The sequence below is a fragment of the Pterocles gutturalis genome, unplaced genomic scaffold (genome assembly GCF_000699245.1).
Source record: "Pterocles gutturalis isolate BGI_N339 unplaced genomic scaffold, ASM69924v1 scaffold2378, whole genome shotgun sequence".
Lineage (NCBI taxonomy): Eukaryota > Metazoa > Chordata > Aves > Pterocliformes > Pteroclidae > Pterocles > Pterocles gutturalis.
The window spans coordinates 3,686-23,466 of NW_010125368.1; the positions used below are offsets into that span (position 1 = coordinate 3,686).

General features: G+C 44.2%; 1 protein-coding gene across 1 annotated transcript in view; it reads left to right on the top strand.

Moving 5' to 3' along the window:
* Positions 1-1,596: 1,596 nt before the first annotated feature.
* Positions 1,597-19,781, top strand: part of FSTL4 (follistatin-like 4) — a gene marked incomplete at its 5' end in the record, with an annotated part of 143,883 nt that continues 125,698 nt past the window's right edge. The window contains one exon of the mRNA XM_010078526.1: positions 1,597-1,845. Within this exon, the coding sequence (XP_010076828.1) occupies positions 1,597-1,845 (249 nt within the window). The remainder of the gene's footprint in view (positions 1,846-19,781) is intronic.

The window sequence follows — 19,781 nt, forward strand, 5'->3', positions numbered from 1 at the left end:
GATAAAAACAAAGGCTTAACAGGGACCAAGCAAAATGGGGTTTTATAGAAACTTTTGCTTCTCTTTGTGCACACGCCTTAACCCCTTGATCACTAGTAGATGAAATGCAGCTTCAATGTTTCATACTGGCATAAAATGCAGTGCAAGCAGGAGCAGTGTCAGTGTTAGCAAGGAGTTTAGCATGATAAAAAGGGATTGATAGATTGAAGGAGCTCATGCTGATGCTTCTCACATCTCTATTACATGTAGGGGGGGAGGTCTTTGGATGAGATCTGGTCTGCTCTCCTCATCTGAGCTCTTCTGCTACTTGAGAAATCTTGGAAGGAAAAGCCCTGTGTGCATTTTGGAGGATGTTGTGGTGCTACACTTGCTGCAGGGTTTGTCCCATTGGATGCTGGAGCACATCTGGAGCAGTGCTTCCACTTGAGCTTCCTCTGAAAGCTAGCTCGTACCAAAACCTCGCTGAGAGGCAAGTCTAGATGGGGTAGATGTAGACAGTGGGGATTTGCTTCAGTTCTGCCTTGCTGGTCCAGACTGAGTCGCTGGCGTGGGTGCAGCCCGAGGCTGCTGCTGTTGGAGGCTGGCAGCAGGCTCTGCACTCTGAAATGTTTATTCCTGCTTTAATTACGCCTTTTGCAGCATCCTTTTGTAATTCTCAACTTTGTGTACTCCAATTACCATAGAATAATCTAATTTCCCACAGCTCTCTTCATTGAGTATAATGCTAATTATTGCTCTGAGTGGTGGCTTGTTTGGGAGTGCTCTGTCCTGTATGAGTTATAATAGTGTGCTCTCGTAAGCCTTTAAGCGAGGAAACTTTAGAAGCAGAAAATGTTATAGCACAAGGGCAACTTCCTTGGCCTTTTAATAGTGTCAAACAGCAGATAGTACAGTAATGTTTCAGAACATTATATCCAATGAATTCTTAGAAGTAGTAGCAAGCTATTTCTCATTATATGTCATTATTCAGAGTGGAGGGATAGATACTGAGGGTCAAGAAACATCTTCTTATAATATTCCCTTGACTTCAGTAATAAGTCTTTCTTGGGTTTTTTTTTTTTTCTTTTCAAAAAAACTCTCAGCGATTGTCTGAGCTTTCATGGAAACCCCTGGGAATTTTAGCCTTGGGGATGTTCTGCTCCTGGCTCGCAGGGGGACAGTTAGACTCTAAATTCAGACACCAGTACAGAAGCTGAAGTGCTGGCAGTTGGGGTGCTTTGCTGCCCAAAATGAAGCTCCTTGGGGGTTTTGTGGCTGGAGATGTAGGTTTTCAGAATTGCTTTCTGACTAAAGTTTGGGCATTGAATACTCTCACTGGGTTTTATTCTAGGGTCAGGTTTTGCAAAGGGCTAAAAGAATGAATGGCTCCTTGTCCATCACTTTTCAGTGATTTTCATCTAACGTTCTAGCGAGTGAGGGCTGGAGGGCTGGGAGCATGGAGGTGCAGATGTTCTCCAGGTGCTGCTATTCAAAGGGGGGGTGTTTTTTCCCTTGGAAACCTTGAAGTTCCTGCTGCTGTGATGGTTGTACTACTCCATCAGACGAGTACGGTCTCTTAGGCAAATTGCTCACTTGGACTTTTTTCTGCTCTCGCAGTGCTCTATGGGCAGGATGGCCTGCACGCGTCGTGCGAGAAGAAGTACTGCGGCCGGGGAAGCAAGTGTGTCGTGAACAAGGACACCAACCAGCCCGAGTGCAGGTGTGTAGAAGATTGCAAGTCCAGCTACATGCCCGTGTGTGGATCTGATGGCAGGTTCTATGAAAATCACTGTCAGCTGCATCGAGCCTCCTGTCTGCAGAGGAGGAAAATCTACATCATCCACAGCAAGGACTGTCTCTTCAAAGGTAGGACGTCATTAAAAATAAGTACTTCTGGAGAACTTTTGTCACTCATCTTGCTGTAATCCTGGTAAATGGCTGAACAGTATGTTTTATTTCTAAGAGATAAGTTTTTCAAAGATGATATAATCTAGGACACTGTAAAGTGTTTTATGCAGCTATTAAGCCCCTGAGTGTCGTCACCACCCAAAATGTAACCAAACTGGGAACTGGTAAATAGCTGACATCCCGGTATGCATTGTGTGCACTGTAGTTGTGCTGCTCAGTACTTACAACTTCTGGTGTAATAACTTTTTACAATCCAGTTCATTTGTTAAGGCTCTCACCAGGACAAAGACATATGGTATTGCAAAAAGTTTGTTGCAAAATTAAGAAACAAAAACCTACTTCAGGAAAATGACCCAGGCAAAGAAAATGAGATGTTTAGGTGAAATAAGAGGAGCAGGAAGTGTACTGCCAGAACAGAGTTTTAAATAATTTTAAAGACAGTTCTGGTTACCAGTAGGGTGCATATGTCTCAGCTGTTTTACTGGTTCAGTAGCAAGTTTTGTTATCATCATTGTACCAAATCACCGAAGGGATGAGTCCTGTGTATTTTCCATTAATATTTTGTATGCCATGTACCATCACAAATCAAGCGAGGCTGCAGTAGAGGGAGCATGTGATAAAATGCTGGGGAGGGGAAGAAGCCGTAAATTATTTTACTTCTAATGAGAGGTCTCATAAAAGCCTCACTAGAGTATATCTTGAAAACTCGTTGTCAAATATGACTCCATATACCTACAGAAAGATTTGAGTGGGTTGTTGGAAATGTATCCAGTGACATTTACGTGATCAAATATGAAAATAATTCCTTTATCTTCAGCTCACTGGGCACTTGAGCCCCTGAGGAGCCTGGCTGGATACAGAGCTATCCATCACGGGTTCTTGTTTACTTACGCGAGTGCGTGATGCTGGAAGACGCTATTGCAAAAACAGGAGCATATTTGAAGAGTCTTATTAATGTATCCTCGTGATACCCTTTGGAGATAGAAAAACATTACTGTTCTCGTGCCTCAGAGGCCCGGGGACAGAGACCAGCCCAAAATTTCCAAAGCTGCCTAGGCACTGCTTTGCAAAGTCTCATTTACTCTGGAGGTCTGGCTGTGGATGGGACAGAGGAGCTGGTGGGAGGCTTGGCTCGGTGAACACCAGCTGAGCTGGGGTAGTTCATCACAGGCAGACTCTAAATTCACCAAAGGCAGGTAATTAAGTCTGGGATCAATAGACCTTGTGTGAAGTTAATCATGGAAAGGGCTCACCTAAGAGCATATTTGCAAGGACAGCACAGGAGCAGGTCATGGTGAAGAGAGATTTTTGCTTGTCACTTTAAAAAGGAGCATCTGAAAAGGACGTGCTGGTGCTGGTGTTTCTGCCTCAGGGTCTGGAGTCAGATCAGGGCATGGATCTGGCTGGAAATTGTCTCCAGAATAAGGTGCAGATGGGACTGCAGCGTGAGAAACCTCCCAAAGAAGGGGGAAATGCACATCTTAATTTCAGAGGTGCTCAGCAGCACGCCGACCCCACTTGATGCAGTGAGTTGTCTTCCCTTGGCTCCCTGAAAGGTGGCTTCAGACAGTTTTTTTTCCTTTTTGTACATAGCCAACCTTTCTACAGTGATGCTTCTGGCCTGGGTTTTATTCATTCCTTATCGTATACAGTGGTAAAGAAAATGAGTTCTCATTGCAGTAATCAGTGCCTCTGCAATGGCTGTATTGTACCTAATGATATAATGTCACGCTTGAATACTTTCCTGAATACACCGTGAAATGATGTCAGAAGGTGGTAGGTTTGTGTCCCAGTTTAAAGTACCCCTTAAACTCGTGCCACGGAGCACTGCTTAAATCTGCTTTTCAGCAGAATAACGGCTTTACAGAACGGAAGAGAGAAACAAACTCAGTTCTCTTCCTGCCTGAATAAATAAAAAAAATACTTCACTCTACTTTCTGCAGAGATGAAATATAGAAAATAAGTTTACCTTCAAGGCGGAATAATCCCCCAGAGCTGTACTCTATAGGAATATTTGGCGTCAGCCCTTGTTTCTGCCATGCAATTCCTGAGCAACCTTCTGTGTATCTTGCCATTTCTTTGTGCTTCAGCCTCCTATTTGTAAATCCAGAATGACAGTGTTTTCTTTTAAATAGAAATTTCTGGTAAGCAATTAAGCTACAGGCTTATAAGCAACATTATAAATGTAACATAAAGGATAAGACTTTGGAGAAAAATCTTAAAGGTGCAAAATGCCTCATTTCAGCTGGAAACAATATGTGACAGGTGTACGTCTGTCAGCAGGCACATGCTTTCTGTTTGTGTTCTATCAAGTAGATAGTTTAATTATTTGAGTGCAATTAGGCTGATGAGTGGGCTGCTTCATGCTTTCCTGTCCCAGTTGACTTGTTCAATTAAGGCTTAAGTCCCTGCGTAGAGCCAAGGGACGCCGCAGATTGCATCTGTGTGCTCTGCCAGTTTACCCAGTTATCAGTGACAAACTGAATGGCCTTCAAGTATGACAGGGATCAAATACTCCAGTTCCACTTTGGCTGAGCTGGGTCTATGCACAGTAAACTGATAACAAAGCAAACAGCAAAGATCTTATTTTCTTTTGTGTATTTTGGGATTTTTGGTCTTTTAACATATTCATCACATGTGAAGTGCTTTGTAAATACTGGTGTATAGCAAATACTGGTGTGTGACTAGAAGCATTGCCTGGTTTGTCCGACCTCACTGGCACTTCATTCCGTACTAGCATTAGTATTAGGAAGAGGAGGAGAGAATTTGGCTCTGGGCAAGGGACCAATTTCTCCTTTGCCCAGCCTAGAATGAAATGGCTCCTTGAAACCTTGAGACTCCAACAAGTTAAAAAAAGTTGCGTACTTTCCCCTGTGGCATCGTTTGAAATTAATACGTGTCTCTTTGGGAGCGATCTGGAAAATCCCAGACCTGCTGGGTGTGGGTGGGCCACATGGAGATGTCAGCTCCCTGGCATTGGCAAACGTGGGTCGGTTGCATCAACGCTGGGCTTGTGAAAGATTCCATGGAGGGTGTCAGTCCTTGGCATGCAGACTTTGGGCTGGGCTGGCCACCATGCCCAAGGCTTGGGCTGGTGAGTGGACGCAATGTCCGAGGTGGGAGCTCATGGAAACATGAGAGGTCCCAGCAGGAGAGATCTCCCCCAGCTTTATCCTGCACCGTCTGATGAAGTTTGGAGCCCAAAGGGAAATACTGTGAAGCACAAGTCCTACATCCAGAGGTCTCAGGAGAAGTGTCACTCCTACTCATAGCTGTTCTAATTCTCCTTGATCCGGTTGTCTTCACTGCAGTGAAACATAGTTTGATTTTCCCATAAGAAAATGTTCTATTTAAGACTTCTCTACTATGCAGTATTGTTTTTTGGTTTTATGTTTTCACTGTTTTGTGAGTTTCCATACTCTGTTGATGAGAGACTTTAACTGGGTAACAAAACACATGAGAATAAAATGCTTTTGTTTTTTTCCAAAGAGGAGGAAAAAGAAGTTCATCTTCCCCAAAAGCACTCCCAATACCCATGAAAACTGGAAAGACATCCGTGCTCATAATGACAGTTGTCCCACAGATGTCCAAAATGAGCAGTTGGCCTGGAAACGTTCCTGTTTGAATAGCTGCCTTGGATAACGCAGCTATATCATTTTAGCCCAGTGATTTGGGCTATGCTTTGCTTTCCCGAGGCAGTAGTCCCCTTTATTCCACTTCTATTCCTTTTTTTTCTTTCCTTTTGACTTTTTACACCCACTCGCTCTCTTCACTCGTTTTTTTCTCATTATTTTTGGCCAGCAAAAGCTGCACATGCACTACTCAATACAGCTTTTCTTCCCTTATCTCCTCCTTTTCTCCAGAAACATCAGAGCAATGTACTTTTCCAGCAGTGTACCTACATTAGAGACATTCTTTCTCTTCAGAGCTATGCTTTTCCATTTTCAGGATTTAAGAGTAATTTTTTCCCCTTCTTTCTTTCCCTCCTCTCTCTTTTCTGCAAGATCAGCAATTCTAAAGCTCCCCTGTGTCAGCCAAGCCCCCACTAAAGGCAGGCAGCCACGTTGCTGCCCAAGCTCATTCCTTATTTTCTCTGGTCGCGACATCCTCCCTTTATCCAGGTGTATTGGGTTTCTTATAACAAGCTCAGCTCTTCTTGCTGGGCTGTATAGAGGCTTAGTACTGCCGTGGGTCAGATTTAGTTTGTGCTCTGGCATTAATTCAATCCAACTCAGTTGCCCAAATTCTTGAACTTTCCATTATGTAAATGTACCTGTGCCGATTACTTTATTCTTTTTTTAATTCAGTCCAACTTCCACTAAAGGTGTGATTTTGTGAGCTCTGACAGAATTTTACGTGGAGAGATGGGGCTTTATAAAAGCACACTCATGTCTGGTATTCCAGTCCTGTTCTTTCTTCCTTCAGTCTCTCCTGCAATGTCAGTAGTCATTTTGTCAATAATTTGGTCTCAGTGCTTGAAATATTTTTTTTTTAGGCAAATACATGCCAGTGATTTTCCTTCTCACACAAGGTCAATTCTTGCCCCATAATAAATCATTTTTGTAAAGATTTTGTACAGAATTGTACAGAACTGAAGCCGCGCCTCTGATCCTGAGAAGGAGGAGGGGGTTTTTGGGGGCGATCCCGGCGCCAGGTTTGGCAAACCACTTGCCTTTCTCCTCTCCGTTACCCACATGATCATGCTGCTGGGTTTGAGCCTTTCACAGTTGCTCAGAACAACATTTCCTGCCATGAACCTATACGTAGTCTTCCAAAACGTGTATACGTATGTGCTGGGGCGTGTGTGCGTGTACATATATGTGTGCGAGTGTGTACGCACATTAAAAGAGCGACAATAACTTACCTTGTGACATGTGCATATAGGGTGGAGCATGGAGCCCGGCTCCTCATGAGGATGTGTGGTGGGAGGAGGAAAAACAAGGGGAAAGCTGAAATGAGGGGTTCATCTGGGTGTAAGGGGATGGTTATCCCATGAGGATGGTAAAGTGGCAGGGTCAAGTCTGCCCAGTGGCCACCTCCATCTCTGGGGGCCTTCTGGACCTGACTGGTCTAACCCTGCACTAAATGGCGAAATTCCAAAGCCGCCTCCAACCCCTACCATCCCATAATCTCACGATTTCACAGCCAAAGTGACGTCTGTCATTTTCAACTTCTTGTCTATCTTTCCTCCAGTTCTCAAAAAATTACTTTCTAATTATGGAAAATTATAATCATCTTCATGTTGACAGAAAAATTTCAGTGCTTGAATGTAAATAAATCACAAACTTGGGGAAAAAAAAAAAATCCCAAAGCAGGCAAAAAACTCCTGCACTGTATCGCTGCAGTAATCTCCAGGAGATAGGAATTCAGCCTCAGGGGGTGGTGGATTATTTCCTTTGTAGTTTATTTGTTGGCCATGTGTTAGCTCGGTGCTTTGTTACTTCCAGAAGTATTTTGTTCTGGGGAATAGCATTGCAAAACATCTCTGAGAAGGTGTCGAATGTTTTGCTCATTTAGTGGTTGCAAAACATGCAAACCCACTCCACCAGCCGGTTTGCAGGCTGCAAAGAAATCTGCTCCATTTAACACTCTGTCTTTCCAGCTGGAAGAAATCTGAGTGTGAACTAATGGCACATTTCCCAGCTGGCAATTAATATTTGCCGATTTGACTTTGCAGCGCTGCTGACAGGCAGCTCCAGTGGCAGCGAGATGGACTCGGAGCTGGTGGAAGGAGTGGAATTAATCCCTCTGGGGAGGATGCTGGGGTCTGTGGCATGTAGGTCTGGCCTAGAATGATCTTCTCAGCATCCAATGTAAATATATTAGGAGTTTTTAATGGTATAGAGAGATAAGTGCTGTATATAATGGAGGTGTGTGTTTGCTCTCAGTAGAGCTGACACTGAATACTCCAGGGCTTGGAATAGCAAAGGGATTCCTTACGATTCCCTTGCTGCTTGTTCAGCTCCCTCCACTGAGTCTTTCGGGGAGTGATCAATTTTACCTGGCTTTTCAGGCTGAATCCTCTTAAATAGGATCGACAGCTTAATTCCTTACAAACAGACCGCATCCGTCGCTGGGGTAATTTATGGAAGCTCCATTGATTTATGTGAGGATGCGAACACGAGAGAGTCTGCTCCTAGCTTTGGTAATAGGAAGCTTGTAGTAGTGTGTCTAAGATCTTTAAGAGTGTTTTCCATCCATTTTCTTTTTAAAAGATATTTGCTCACATTACTAAAATCCACGGAAGGGAAATGTTGGCCCTCTGAGTCAGGTGTTCAACTTTCCTGATACAGTCAGGCTTTCATTGGAAATTAAATGCTGATAACAAGAGAGCATGGGAAGTTTGAGCATAAGAAAAAGAATCAGAATTAGCAAAGGTCCCACAAAATGTCCCCAAATAATTTAAGTATTTTTTTGAAAAAATAAAAATGGCCTTGAGACCTAATACATATTATTAGTAGGAAGCCTTTGCTGAGGACCTCATGGCCGTAGTGGTAACCCTCCAGGTTCAAAGGAAGGTGGGACTGGAGCACTGTGACAGAGTTGAAATAGTCAGTCGAAAGGTGAATTGTGTTGGCTGTAACTCCTGACAGTGGTGCCATTACCTGTGTCTTCTTTGCCAAACCCAAATCTCTGTTTCCCTGATGCTGGGACTCTGCCGAGATGGGTGGCAGATTTCAGGTATGGTTGGTAAAGCTGAAATGAGGGAGAATGTGCCATGGATGAAGCCAGTGGGAAAAGTGGCGTTATCTAAAGTGATCCCTAGCCGGCATTCGCGGGGTGTTTATAGCTCCAGTCTGAGCCCATGGCCATTTGGGGAGTGCAGGAGTGACTGTAACGTGGCCTTTTATTTTAATATGAAATTGTGTAAAGTTTGTTTTACAGCGGTCCCCACGAACTGTTTTATTCGTTGGCTATTATCTGTTTTATCTAATTTAAGGACCAATCTATTAATATTCTCCAGTTGCCAGTCTTGATGTGTATGGCCGTAATATCTCCCATAAAACCAAACAGCTTCATATTATGTATCAACTAGTGAACAAAGGAATTAAAAGATAATTCAGCTGCAGTGTTAACACCTTAAAAAAAAATAGTCAGAATTTTTCTTTCTGATTTCTTTCCCCCTTTATAATTCAGGGTGTACTGGTTGAACTGCACTCACCAGAGCCCCCAGTTAATGAGATCCGCAGCCTGTCCGCCTTGCTGGAGACCACGCCAGCATCCAGCACTGTTTAGGAATTCCTGAATGTAAAGGAGGGTATGATAGGTGGTTAAGAAAAGGGTTTAAGGAACTGTTTACGCTTTGGAAAGAGAAAAGCTCAGCCTAAAACTCCATGGCGTGGAGGAAGACAATGGTAGCATGAGGTGGTCTCAGTTCAAAGCATCCAGTGTTACAGGTTGATATTGCTGAGGGCAGAGAAAGGAGATGCAGCTCGTTCCTCTTTAGGGTGGTGTTTGCTCAGCTGGCCCAAAGCCTGGCACTGCCCAACCTTCACTGCAGTGGTTTCAGGAGAGCTGAGAGGGAAAAACGAAGCTGCTTTTGATGCACAGCCTTAGCAGCTGTGATGGGCAGTGAAAGCAGAGGAGGAGGATGGAGAATCAAAGTGAAGGATGTGGGAAGAGACACAGGGACATGGCTTGCGGGTTACCTGTTGGAATTCCTCTGCAAACTTTGGTATGCCAGAGGACACTTGTCTTTCATTTTTACCTATTTTTGTGTTCTGTTTGCAGCTGACACATGCTCGTTGTGATTCGATGGCAGTCTGGACTTGCTGTGTCCACCTCCGTTTTCTTCTTTGTAAATCGGGTTAGTGGAAATTGCCCACAGGTCACTCCAGGTGCACAGCATGGTTAGTTCAGTTGCACGTAAAGAATATCCTATATTGTGATTTTTCTCCTAGGTCAGGGTTTCTCCCCCGGCACCCACTGCAGCTCTGCAAGAACCCAAGTCCTGGTTTGGCTTGCAGTTACTGCTGCAAAAAAAGACTGAGTAGTTTGGATTTCCTGTGAGCCTGAAACTGAAAATTAAAACCACGAATGCGTTCTTTTTCTCTTGTGAAAAATGCTGGCAATATTCCCCCAAAATTAGTGTTCTTTCAGAATTTACATTATGTTGGCTAATGGGTGACCACAGGAATTGGGAGCTGGGCTCTTCAATGCTCTTGTGACACTTTTGGAGTTGCCTTCATTTCTCTAAAATGACATAAATTGTATTCAGAGAAAAATTACTGATTTAATGAAGGGCCTCAGAAGTCACCTTGTGAGAGGCAACGTGCAGTTTGGTGCCAGGTGACTCTCCGTGGGACACCTCCAGCTCTGTGCCAAGGCAGAGGCCAGGGAAAACCTTAATTAAAAAAAAAGACAAAAAAACCAAACCCTGAGAGAGACCAAGAGATTGTTTTAAAAAGAAAACTGGAAAGGTTAAAAGATTAAAAGCATTAAAGATTAATATGATTAGGTTGCAATAGAGGATGCTGGAAACTAAATGGGGGAAAACAAAATCATAGAATAAATTCTAGGGCTAGGGGAGACTCGGGCAAGGAGATGTGGAAGTGCTTTAAAGATAAAAAGGACTGATATTTGAGAACAGTTGATTAAAAGCTATTCAGCACAAGTGCTATTTTTTTCTGGGTGCTCAGTATAAAAACCCCTGGAGCAAATTTAAATTCAGAGTGCTGGGGAATACCAATGGACTGGATGCTGTGGATTCAATTAAGTGGCTGCAAGGAAAAAAGCTGGAGCAGCTTCCAGCAGCCTTCACTCCCTCCCTGCCTCTCCGCTCTGGGATTTAACAGGCACTTTTTGCTAATACGCTCAAGAGGGCTGAATCCTACCGGAGGTGTCCTGAAGTCAGAGGAATACCATCTAAAATAAGCACTCCGCCAGAGCTTTGCAGCACAAGGTACTGATAAAGCCCTTTGTAATTCCCCAGCTGCTGTTTTGCATATTGTATTGAAGCTGTATTCTCGTTGGAGGCGCCTCAAGTGCCGGCGGTGAGGTTATCTGCCATCCCTCGCCGCTGTGAAATGAAACTGTTCCCCATACATTAAAACTTGACATAGGGAGCTAATGAATGATCTGCAGATTTGGTCCATCTGCTAGTGACTCGAAGGCTCTTGGATTAGAAAGTTGGGGGGTTTTGGGTTAAAATGCTGTGTCACGGGGAGGAATTTTCAATCATAAAGTGTATAATTAGAATTGCAACCTTTGCAGTGGTTGTGTAGGGATGGTCCTGCAGTGACAGCGGGATTCCTGCCCAATCCCTTCGCACAGCGCTGATTTGGGTGGTCACTGGGCAGGGATGCAGCATCCAGCTGTGGTTTGGTACCTCTGCGGGTACAGAGATGCAGCATCTAGCTGTGGTTTGGGTGGTCACTGTGCAGGTACAGGGATGTGGATCCAGCTGTGGTTTGGGGGGTCACTGGGCAGGTACAGGGATGTGGATCCAGCTGTGGTTTGGGTGGTCACTGTGCAGGTACAGGGCTGTGGATCCAGCTGTGGGTAGTCACTGGGCAGGTACAGGGATGCAGCATCCAACTGCAGCTCATTGAGTTGCAGGTACCGGTCGCCTGGCTGCTTCCTGTGAATCAGCATCCAGCTGCAGCTCATTGAGTTGCAGGTACCGGTCGCCTGGCTGCTTCCTGTGAATTAGCAACGATGCCGTTGCTGGCACCTTCCTGTGGGGTCTGCTCCACTGCTGAGTGTACATGGAAATCCCATTACCTCTAATTGAGTGGGGATCAACCACAAATTAAGGAGTAAGAGGAAGGTTTCTAGGTGAGATATAAATGGGAGGTTTTTACTGATAATATTTTGCATTTTCCATCAAAGTGTCCTAGAATGCTTTACAATTAAGGAGTGAGAGGAAGGTTTCTAGGTGAGAGATATAAATGGGAGGTTTTTACTGATAATATTTTGCATTTTCCATCAAAGTGTCCTAGAATGCTTTACAAAGATTAATGAATTAGACCTCACAACACCCCTGCATGCTGGGAAAATAGTAATCCACCCATTAAAGAGGAGGAATTGCAGTCTAGAAGAGAGCCAGTGACTTTCTCAAGGTGATAGAAATGACTGTCAGAGCCCTTGTTAAATCATCCCAGTTCTGGGCTCCCCATCCCTATAAAATCCCCTGGCATGTGCTGGTTTTCCTATAGATGTTGCAGATGTGAATGAGGGGCACGACAATGGACATGCATGATGGGGAAAACCACAGTTCATTCCTCCTCTGCTCTTCCAGTTAAAGATTCAGAGGAGGAAGGAAATGCACAACGTGGAGCGAGAAACTTGTTCACTTATGTTCAGATGTAACTGTCATAGTAAAAAGTGTATGGTGTGACAAGACCAAGGGAAGACTTTTGTTTTCCTTTTGAGTGAAGGTTGTCACCTGTGAGAGGTTCGCCATGTAAAACACATGAGAAGAGATGTTTGTCCCTTCCTGCAATGACTGCAATCTCCTGTCAGGGTCTGGCAGAGTTTTCCTCTTCCCTCCTTGCTTTTTCTCTGCCACACTGGTGATTTAGTCGAGAGTTTAGCAAATGCAGCTGTTTTTTTCAGGAATAATGCGAGGAATTATATTTCTTAAATTATTTCGGAGTAATATCTGAAACCTTAGTGGGGTTTTATTTATTTATCCTGCTCAGAGCATTGTGAGCAAGATGTAGAAAAGCTCAAGGGAAAGAATTTGAGTGCATCCAAAATATCCGCGAGGTTTTCGCTTTGCTGTTAGAGCTCAGGCGAGGCTTTGCCGTGGCAGCACCATCCCCTCTCTGCTGTCCCAGCCCAGCAGCTCGCAGGGGGGTTTGTGCCAGGGTTTGTGGGAGGTGTTGGGGTTCCTCTCTGTGGGGTTAGGGTGTGTACAAGGACCCTGCAGGCTCAGGTCGATTTTGGGAGCTCTTCTCTAACACTGGCTGATCTCCTCACTGGAGGTTTTCCAGTGGAAGCCACGATGCTAAATGCCAGGCATTATTATAGGGCTTTTTTCTCATTGAGTCTAGAGTAAGCCAAACACTGTGAAAACATTAACAGTGACTATTTAGTTGTATTTTTGTATGCAGGCACTTTGGCTGTACCCATGGCCCTTTAGTTTGCTCTTCATGAATATTCTAGCAAATTGGTTTACTAACAGGGATGCTGCCAGGAAGCAAATGTTCCTGAATGTTTGTAGAAAATCAGATTTAACTTTGTATTTGCAGTTACTTGCTGTAGAAGCCCCATCTTAGTGCTCCTCTGGGAGGGCCGACATAGCCAATTAAATAAAATCTTGTTTGGAAATGTGATTCTCAGAACCTGCCCATGAATAAACTCAGAGTGATGGGTGGCTGGACCAGCTGTGGATCGTTGCCCCTCACTGAAGCATCTGGGCTTCTTGCAGGTAAACTGGTAGCAGTAGCAAAATCTCTTGTGGGCTTGCAGGAACCTCTGATATTTGGCCTTTTTTTTTTTTTTTTTTTGGATCGGAGCTGGGCTCCCGCTCTTCTGAGGGAAAGATTTAGAAAGAAATTTTTTTTGGGGTGTCCTGTGTAATGTGAAGGTTTTTGAAGGGAACTGGACTCCAGGTTCTTTCGTGTTCCTTTGGCTGGAGCTGTAAAACAGTCTAAAAGGAAATTGCAAAGGTGCTATTTTCATATGGCCAGTGTTTGAGTATTTATACTTGGATTCTAGAATAGCATAGGAAAAAAAAAATCAAAAATCACAAATACCCACTCAGCTCAAGGGATTGCAAGGCTGGGAGCTCGCTGGGAGCTGTGCAAAGGCTGTGGCAGCGTGGGACAGCGGGGCAGGCATTGCACACTCCAGTCCTGGGCAGGGGCTTCAGGGGTGCTGGTGCACGGAGGGCAGAGATTTCTGTTCACTCGGTGTGGAGGATCGTCTCCGTCCCAAAGCCTCCATGGTTTGAGCTGTACAGAGGCATCACAGCTATGCATGGTGAGGGAGCTGCTCTGTCCCATGGGCTCGATGCTGTCGGTGAGTCAGCACTTGGGATGCCTGCTCGGGGGAAAGGAGGTTGGAGTAAGGAGTATTTACTATTTAGAGCATATTCAGAGGGTAAAGTCCATGCTCTAAACTAGAGCCAAGTGGTTTTGTTCAGTTCAATCACTCCACCAAACGCAGCCCTTGTTTGAGGTGTGGCATGGCTGCTCCTGCTCTGCTGGGCTGGCGTCACCCTCCTGCCTTTGTCCTTTCTGTCCCGAGAACAGAGCAATCCGTGTTAACAAAACCTCAGGCTGCTGAAGCCCTTGGTCGCCTGCGGATTTCTGGTGCCGGGTGGTTTTCATGCCATTTGCTCATCTTGCTGGGACGTGGAGCATGGTGGGAAGTCCCGCTCACAGCGCTGTGCCTCTCCATCCACAGCATCCCATCACTCTTCTGTTTGTTCCATACGATGGTTACCATCAGGCTTTATTTGGCCATTTTTTGGAGAAAACTATTCATAAGAATAGTTCCCAGAAGCAGAAACTTGGATGTCAACCTATCTAAAGGCAGCAGGTGCAACTCCAATAGAATTTTGGAAGAGCTCTGCATCCAGTGTGCGCACGAGATGCTCAGCACATCTGGAGAGCATCTGTCTTGGACTTGTAATGTGGCATTGTCACTCTTGGAGTCTCTGTATAACAGGGCCTTGTGGAAAGTATTTCATACTCCTGGACACCTTGTGTTTTGTCTTAATGGTAAAAGCACTTGTTAGGGCCAAACAAACTGGCAGAAAATCTTGCTGAAGCCGTACAGTGTCGAGGAAGTAAAAGGCCATTAAGACAAAAACCTCAGCCCTTCTGAACCCAGGAGGTTTTGGCTGCATTTTTGCTGGAACAGAACTGAAAGATAATGAAGGCGTTTTGTGGCCCCACACTGGCTTTCAGCTGGGTTTTATTTTCCATAACGAGTTGGTGAAAATCGGAGTGCGGTTACTTTCTGTTCGCTTCAGAGATGCGCACAGGCTGCAGTTTGGGGCTCATCAGTTATCACTAATTCCTTTGGCTCTTTTAAAACGGAAAGGTTTCGTTTCCCTTTGCACGCGGGGCTGCTCCAGCTGCAGTGAGCTCAGGGACCCCTCGGAGCCCTGCTTCCCCTGAGCCACCTCCCAAAAGCATCAGCATGCGGGCCTGATGGGATTCTTGGCAGATATTTCTAAGTCACTTTTTTATTTTACGACTTTCTTAAATTGATGGTGATTTCCTAATGGTTAGAAATGATTCAAGGGGCTGCTTTAGGTGTGTTCAAGAACACTGTTACCTTTTTTCATCTTTTTTTTTTAAAATATTTTCTGCATTTGGCTGAGGTGTTGTTCATCATGTCATATGAACAGACATCTGGCTCTTTTTTTTCCTTTTTTTTCTTTTCCCTCTGGTTGCAGAACATGTGCTCTGGAGCAGAGGGGGCCACGTTTGCCAACCTAACACTTCCTCGCACTCACCTTTGTTTTGGAGGCTTCAAGAAAGACCAAGAATTGGAGAAGTGTTTAAGAAATATGTTGTTACTGTGTTTGATATTGTGAGAGTGGCTCCGGTGTGGAACGGCATCTGCTCTGTGCTGTCCTATCTACACAGCTGAAAGGCTTTGTAACCTTAGCTCTGGGAATGGAGTAATTGAACTTATTTTTCCTGACATTAACATACATAAAATACTAAGTTATCCCAAAACACTTGCCAGTAGGAACCTAACTGAAGGAACAGCCTTGAATCCTCAAATCTTGGCTCCTTGCTCCTACAGAAAAGCCGTTTTCCCAGCAAGGAGCTGGAGAACTCTGACCTTTCTGAGTAATCAGGTAGAATTACCGCATCGCTTATTTGCTGACATTGAATTCAGTTCAGTCACAATGGATCTCATAACATCCCTTGAATCAGAAAACAGCCCAGAGCCACATCTGCAAAATGCTTCATGAAGTGTTTTGATCTGGGAACATGAAGTGTTTTGGTCTGAGAACACAAAGTCTTTGAAATTTTTTCCTATGGAATGTTGATGATGATTATTATTATTTCTATTATTTTCTCCACTTAGTTAAACCTTCTTCTCGTTTTGGTCACCCAGCAAGCATTTCCATACTCTTGGTGACAGGCAATGGACTGCCATACTCTTTGGGGGGATTTTCTTAGCCAAGCATAAGCTGGAGTCAGCCCGTCAGAACGGCAGAGATCCTGCCGTGGATATTTTTTAGCTGTGTTTCAGGTTGCGTGCCTGTGTAGGGGGGCCGGTTGGTCAGGATGCAGAGCTCAGAGCTGCTGCCGGGCAGGAATGAGAAGCCACAGATGTAAGTTGTGATTAAAAAAAAACAGGGCAGGGTTGGGGAGAGCATCGTTAGTGGCAGTATCAGGTCCCTCAAGCTCCTCCGTGACTGTATCCTGTGGTATAAAAACCCAGCGTGGCTTTACCCAAGTTCAGAAGCAAACCTGATGGCAAGATATGTCTGCAATCGATAAGTTGAAAGGGAATGTGAATAGGATTGTGAATGTTTGGGTTTTTTTAAAAAGGAATATTGATATTTAGTTGAAATGCAGGAATAGCATTTTGCAGGGGCACTGAACATTACATTCCAGGTCTGTAGATGGCTGTAGCTCCTGTCTTCTGGCGGTAGAAGCGACAATCTTTGTAGGCTGCTGCGGCTTTTGAATGGTAGAGTTGGAAAACTTTCTAAAAAATTCTTGTTATAAGAAAGGTAAAAAAACAAATCTAGGTTGGTGTGTTGAAGAAAATACTTTAAACTGTTGTAGAAGTGATGTTCTACCTTAGTCCTGGGCTGAAGGAGCTGTTGAGTGATTAGGCATTGTCTAAAGCCGAGCCGAGCGAGGTCTGTCCCTGTTGAGACTTTTCAAATACTGAGCAAACAGGAGATTTATCTACAAGTTAGTTTCCGTGGTAAGCCCTGGCTTTTTATGCTGCGTGATGTTATGTGTGCTTTTAAGGTATGTGTTAGCACCCGAATTAATCTTTTTTAGAAGGTTTACAAAAAAATCACCAACCGCTTGGTGTTGACATTCATCTTCTCCTCGGAGATCAATGGTAAGTAATGTGGAGTGAGGAAGCTCCTGAGAACTTTGGAAGATGTTGGTCTTAATTTTTCTTTCTTTATTGCATTTGGCTTGGTGCTTGTTACAGTAGGGAGAAAGCAAACCCCTGAATGTTTCATAACAAAAACCACAGAATAAGTAAAATATGAGGTGTTGGTTTATTGCCCTTGTATTTCCACTGGCAGTTTACAGTTATCTTTGAGGAAAGCACAAGCTCCATGATGAAAATCACTTATTGTCAGTAAAGGCTGTTTGTAGGAATTTAGCACCTGGAACAGGTAGAAACTGGAAGCTTTTTTTTTCTCTGTGTCTTAGTACCATGAGTTGTCCCCCAATTTCCATAGCAGTGAGGAGCAGTAAGGATGATGGACGACCCGAGCTGCTTTTTGTCAGGCCAGTGACACTTGTGTCGCAGCTCCCTGCTCACACCAACTCTATAAAAAGTCACTTTGCCGCCGTCTTTGCTCTGTGCTACTGATCGATACGGCGAAAGGTGCAGGTAAATGGGAAAATAGATTTTGGGAGTGTAAAACGGGGAGGAGAACTGGTGTGCCCTTTTTCTTAGGTTGATTGACGCTTTTCTGTCTATTTTTCATGGGATAAGGGATCTTCTCAGCGGTTTCAATACAAGGAGTCTTGGGTTTCGATCCAAGGGATCTGGTCCAGGGATCTGGCGTGGATCCGGCTGCGAGACGGGCAGCCTGGCAGGCAGGTGGCATCAGACACGCAAGGGAAAGCCCAAAATAAAAACAAAATAGGCTGTTTATTTTCTGCCTGGGCATTGCTGCCTCATTTTTAGCAGGCTATTTTGAAGATGTTATGATTAATTTGGTATCTTAATTAGCTGCTAAATAGTCCCCTACTTGATCAATCTAATTACATTTTCTTTATTTATGCTTTCTTCATCCCAGGGAGAGCCTGTGTCAGTGTGATCGCAGCCTCCCAGGTCTGCCTGTACCGCGGGAGAAAATCCATGGGAATGGGCTCTCCCTTCTGCTCCCTTATTTTTGTTTTCAACTATTTGTGTGAGTTTATACGCTATGATTTTTTTCTTTGTAAACCTACTTACTATACGCATCAACCTGAAAAATGAGTTTCCCAGAGCTGAGGGCTGCAGACCTTTGCACGCTGCCATGTTGAAGCCTACCAGCAAGTTAGAAAAAGCTCTGCTGGAAGATTTTTATCCTCTTGATAGATGTTACATCTGCTCTCTGACGAAACAACTGAGGGTACCCAGGAACTTTTGTACTGTGACTGGTTTTTTGTGGATCTATTCCCAGCTGTGGTGAGCAAATGCTCTGAGCAGGCACCAGCAGCGGGAGATATGACGGAGTTTTCTTGCTTCTGAAGAACCAAGGAAACACTGAGAAGATGCTTATAAAGCTCATCCGGATATCTTCCGAGTACGAAAAATTAATTTAGATACTTACAGTCCTTCAGCTGAACTCCGTTCGATATGTTTTATGGTTTTTTATATTGCAAAGTTCAGCAGTGCATGATAAAATCTGCAGTAATGACAAAAAAGCTTCAGCTTCCCTCTGAAATTTACCTTTTAATGTCCTGTCCCCTGCATTGCTCTCATCCTACGGGGTGCAAGGATGGGCTGGATGAGTGAGTGTGGGCTGGGCTGTTTCCCAGACCATACGGGTCCCCTATAGCCAACACTACTGCCTATATAAAGGTACATCCCCATCCCTGCCCTCTGCCAGCTCCGCTCATCCTCATTTTTTTCAACCTTTTGCACAGTCACGTGACAAAATTCACTCCAAGAGGGTCATGTTTTCTCTGTTAACGTGTCCAAGAGCTTCACCTCTTACTTCTTCCCATGGCTCTCTGCTGCATATCCTGGGGCAATCTGGAAGATGCTCCCTGTCCCGCTTTTGCGGGTCCTTGGTCACCTCCATACATCTTCTCCACTTCCATCCACTGCTGGAGTTTATATTTCCATTTCTTCTTGGAGCTGCTCAGTCCATCTTTCCAGATGGTCTTCCATAATTTTAATACTTTTTGTAACCTAAATGCCAAAGTCTTTGGATTCTGTGCATTAACATAGAAATTATTAAAGCAGCCCAGCACTGGTCAATAATAACTGATAATGGGCTGGTCATGGGCACGCTTGTCGGTAGCTGTTGCTGTTCGACAAAGGTTTTAATCCTTAACTAAACAGGGGACATTTAGGAGAATTTACTGCTGGGAGACTGTATGCAGGTGAGGTACTGATGTTCAGAATTTCAATAAAGTATTAAATCCCTTTTAAGCCATAAAAAATGAAATAGTTTATGAAGAAGAGTAACTCATACCTTTTAATTTTAGTTCTGTGAAGTAATTTCCCCTTGAAACACCACTGAAAATTAATACCGCAGTAATCAAGTCTGTCATTTTAAAACAAAATAAAATTAAAATAGTTAAAGAGCGTGAAATAAGATTGAAAATTTGCGGAAAAATGCAGTTTATAAAAAAACCTGTCGGCTCAGAGGATTTGAGTCGTTGCAAGAAGGGATTCTCTGCATGGATAAACTGTAATAATTTTTAAATAATCGCTTTTAACGCTTTTGGTGACTACCTAAGTACACGATGGCATATGGTATGTCAGCGTGAAGTGCTGATTTAGAGTTTGATATTATACACCAGTTTTCAAGCTGTTAGTTGTAAACTGGAAGAAGCTGTATGTAAGCAGACAGGTGGCAAGGATTCAGCAGCTTGGCGGGCAGGTGGGATGCTCGCGATGCAGAACCCGCGCTTTTCCTGCTGCCTCATCGCCCTCTTTTCCCCATCTCCACATTTTTTTTTCAGCCCTTTTGCTGCTGGTTATTTCCCGACATCCTGTGCTTTGGTGGAGGAGCTCTGGTGTCCCCAGCCCAGCGGGGGCTTCCAGCCACCCTTGGCATT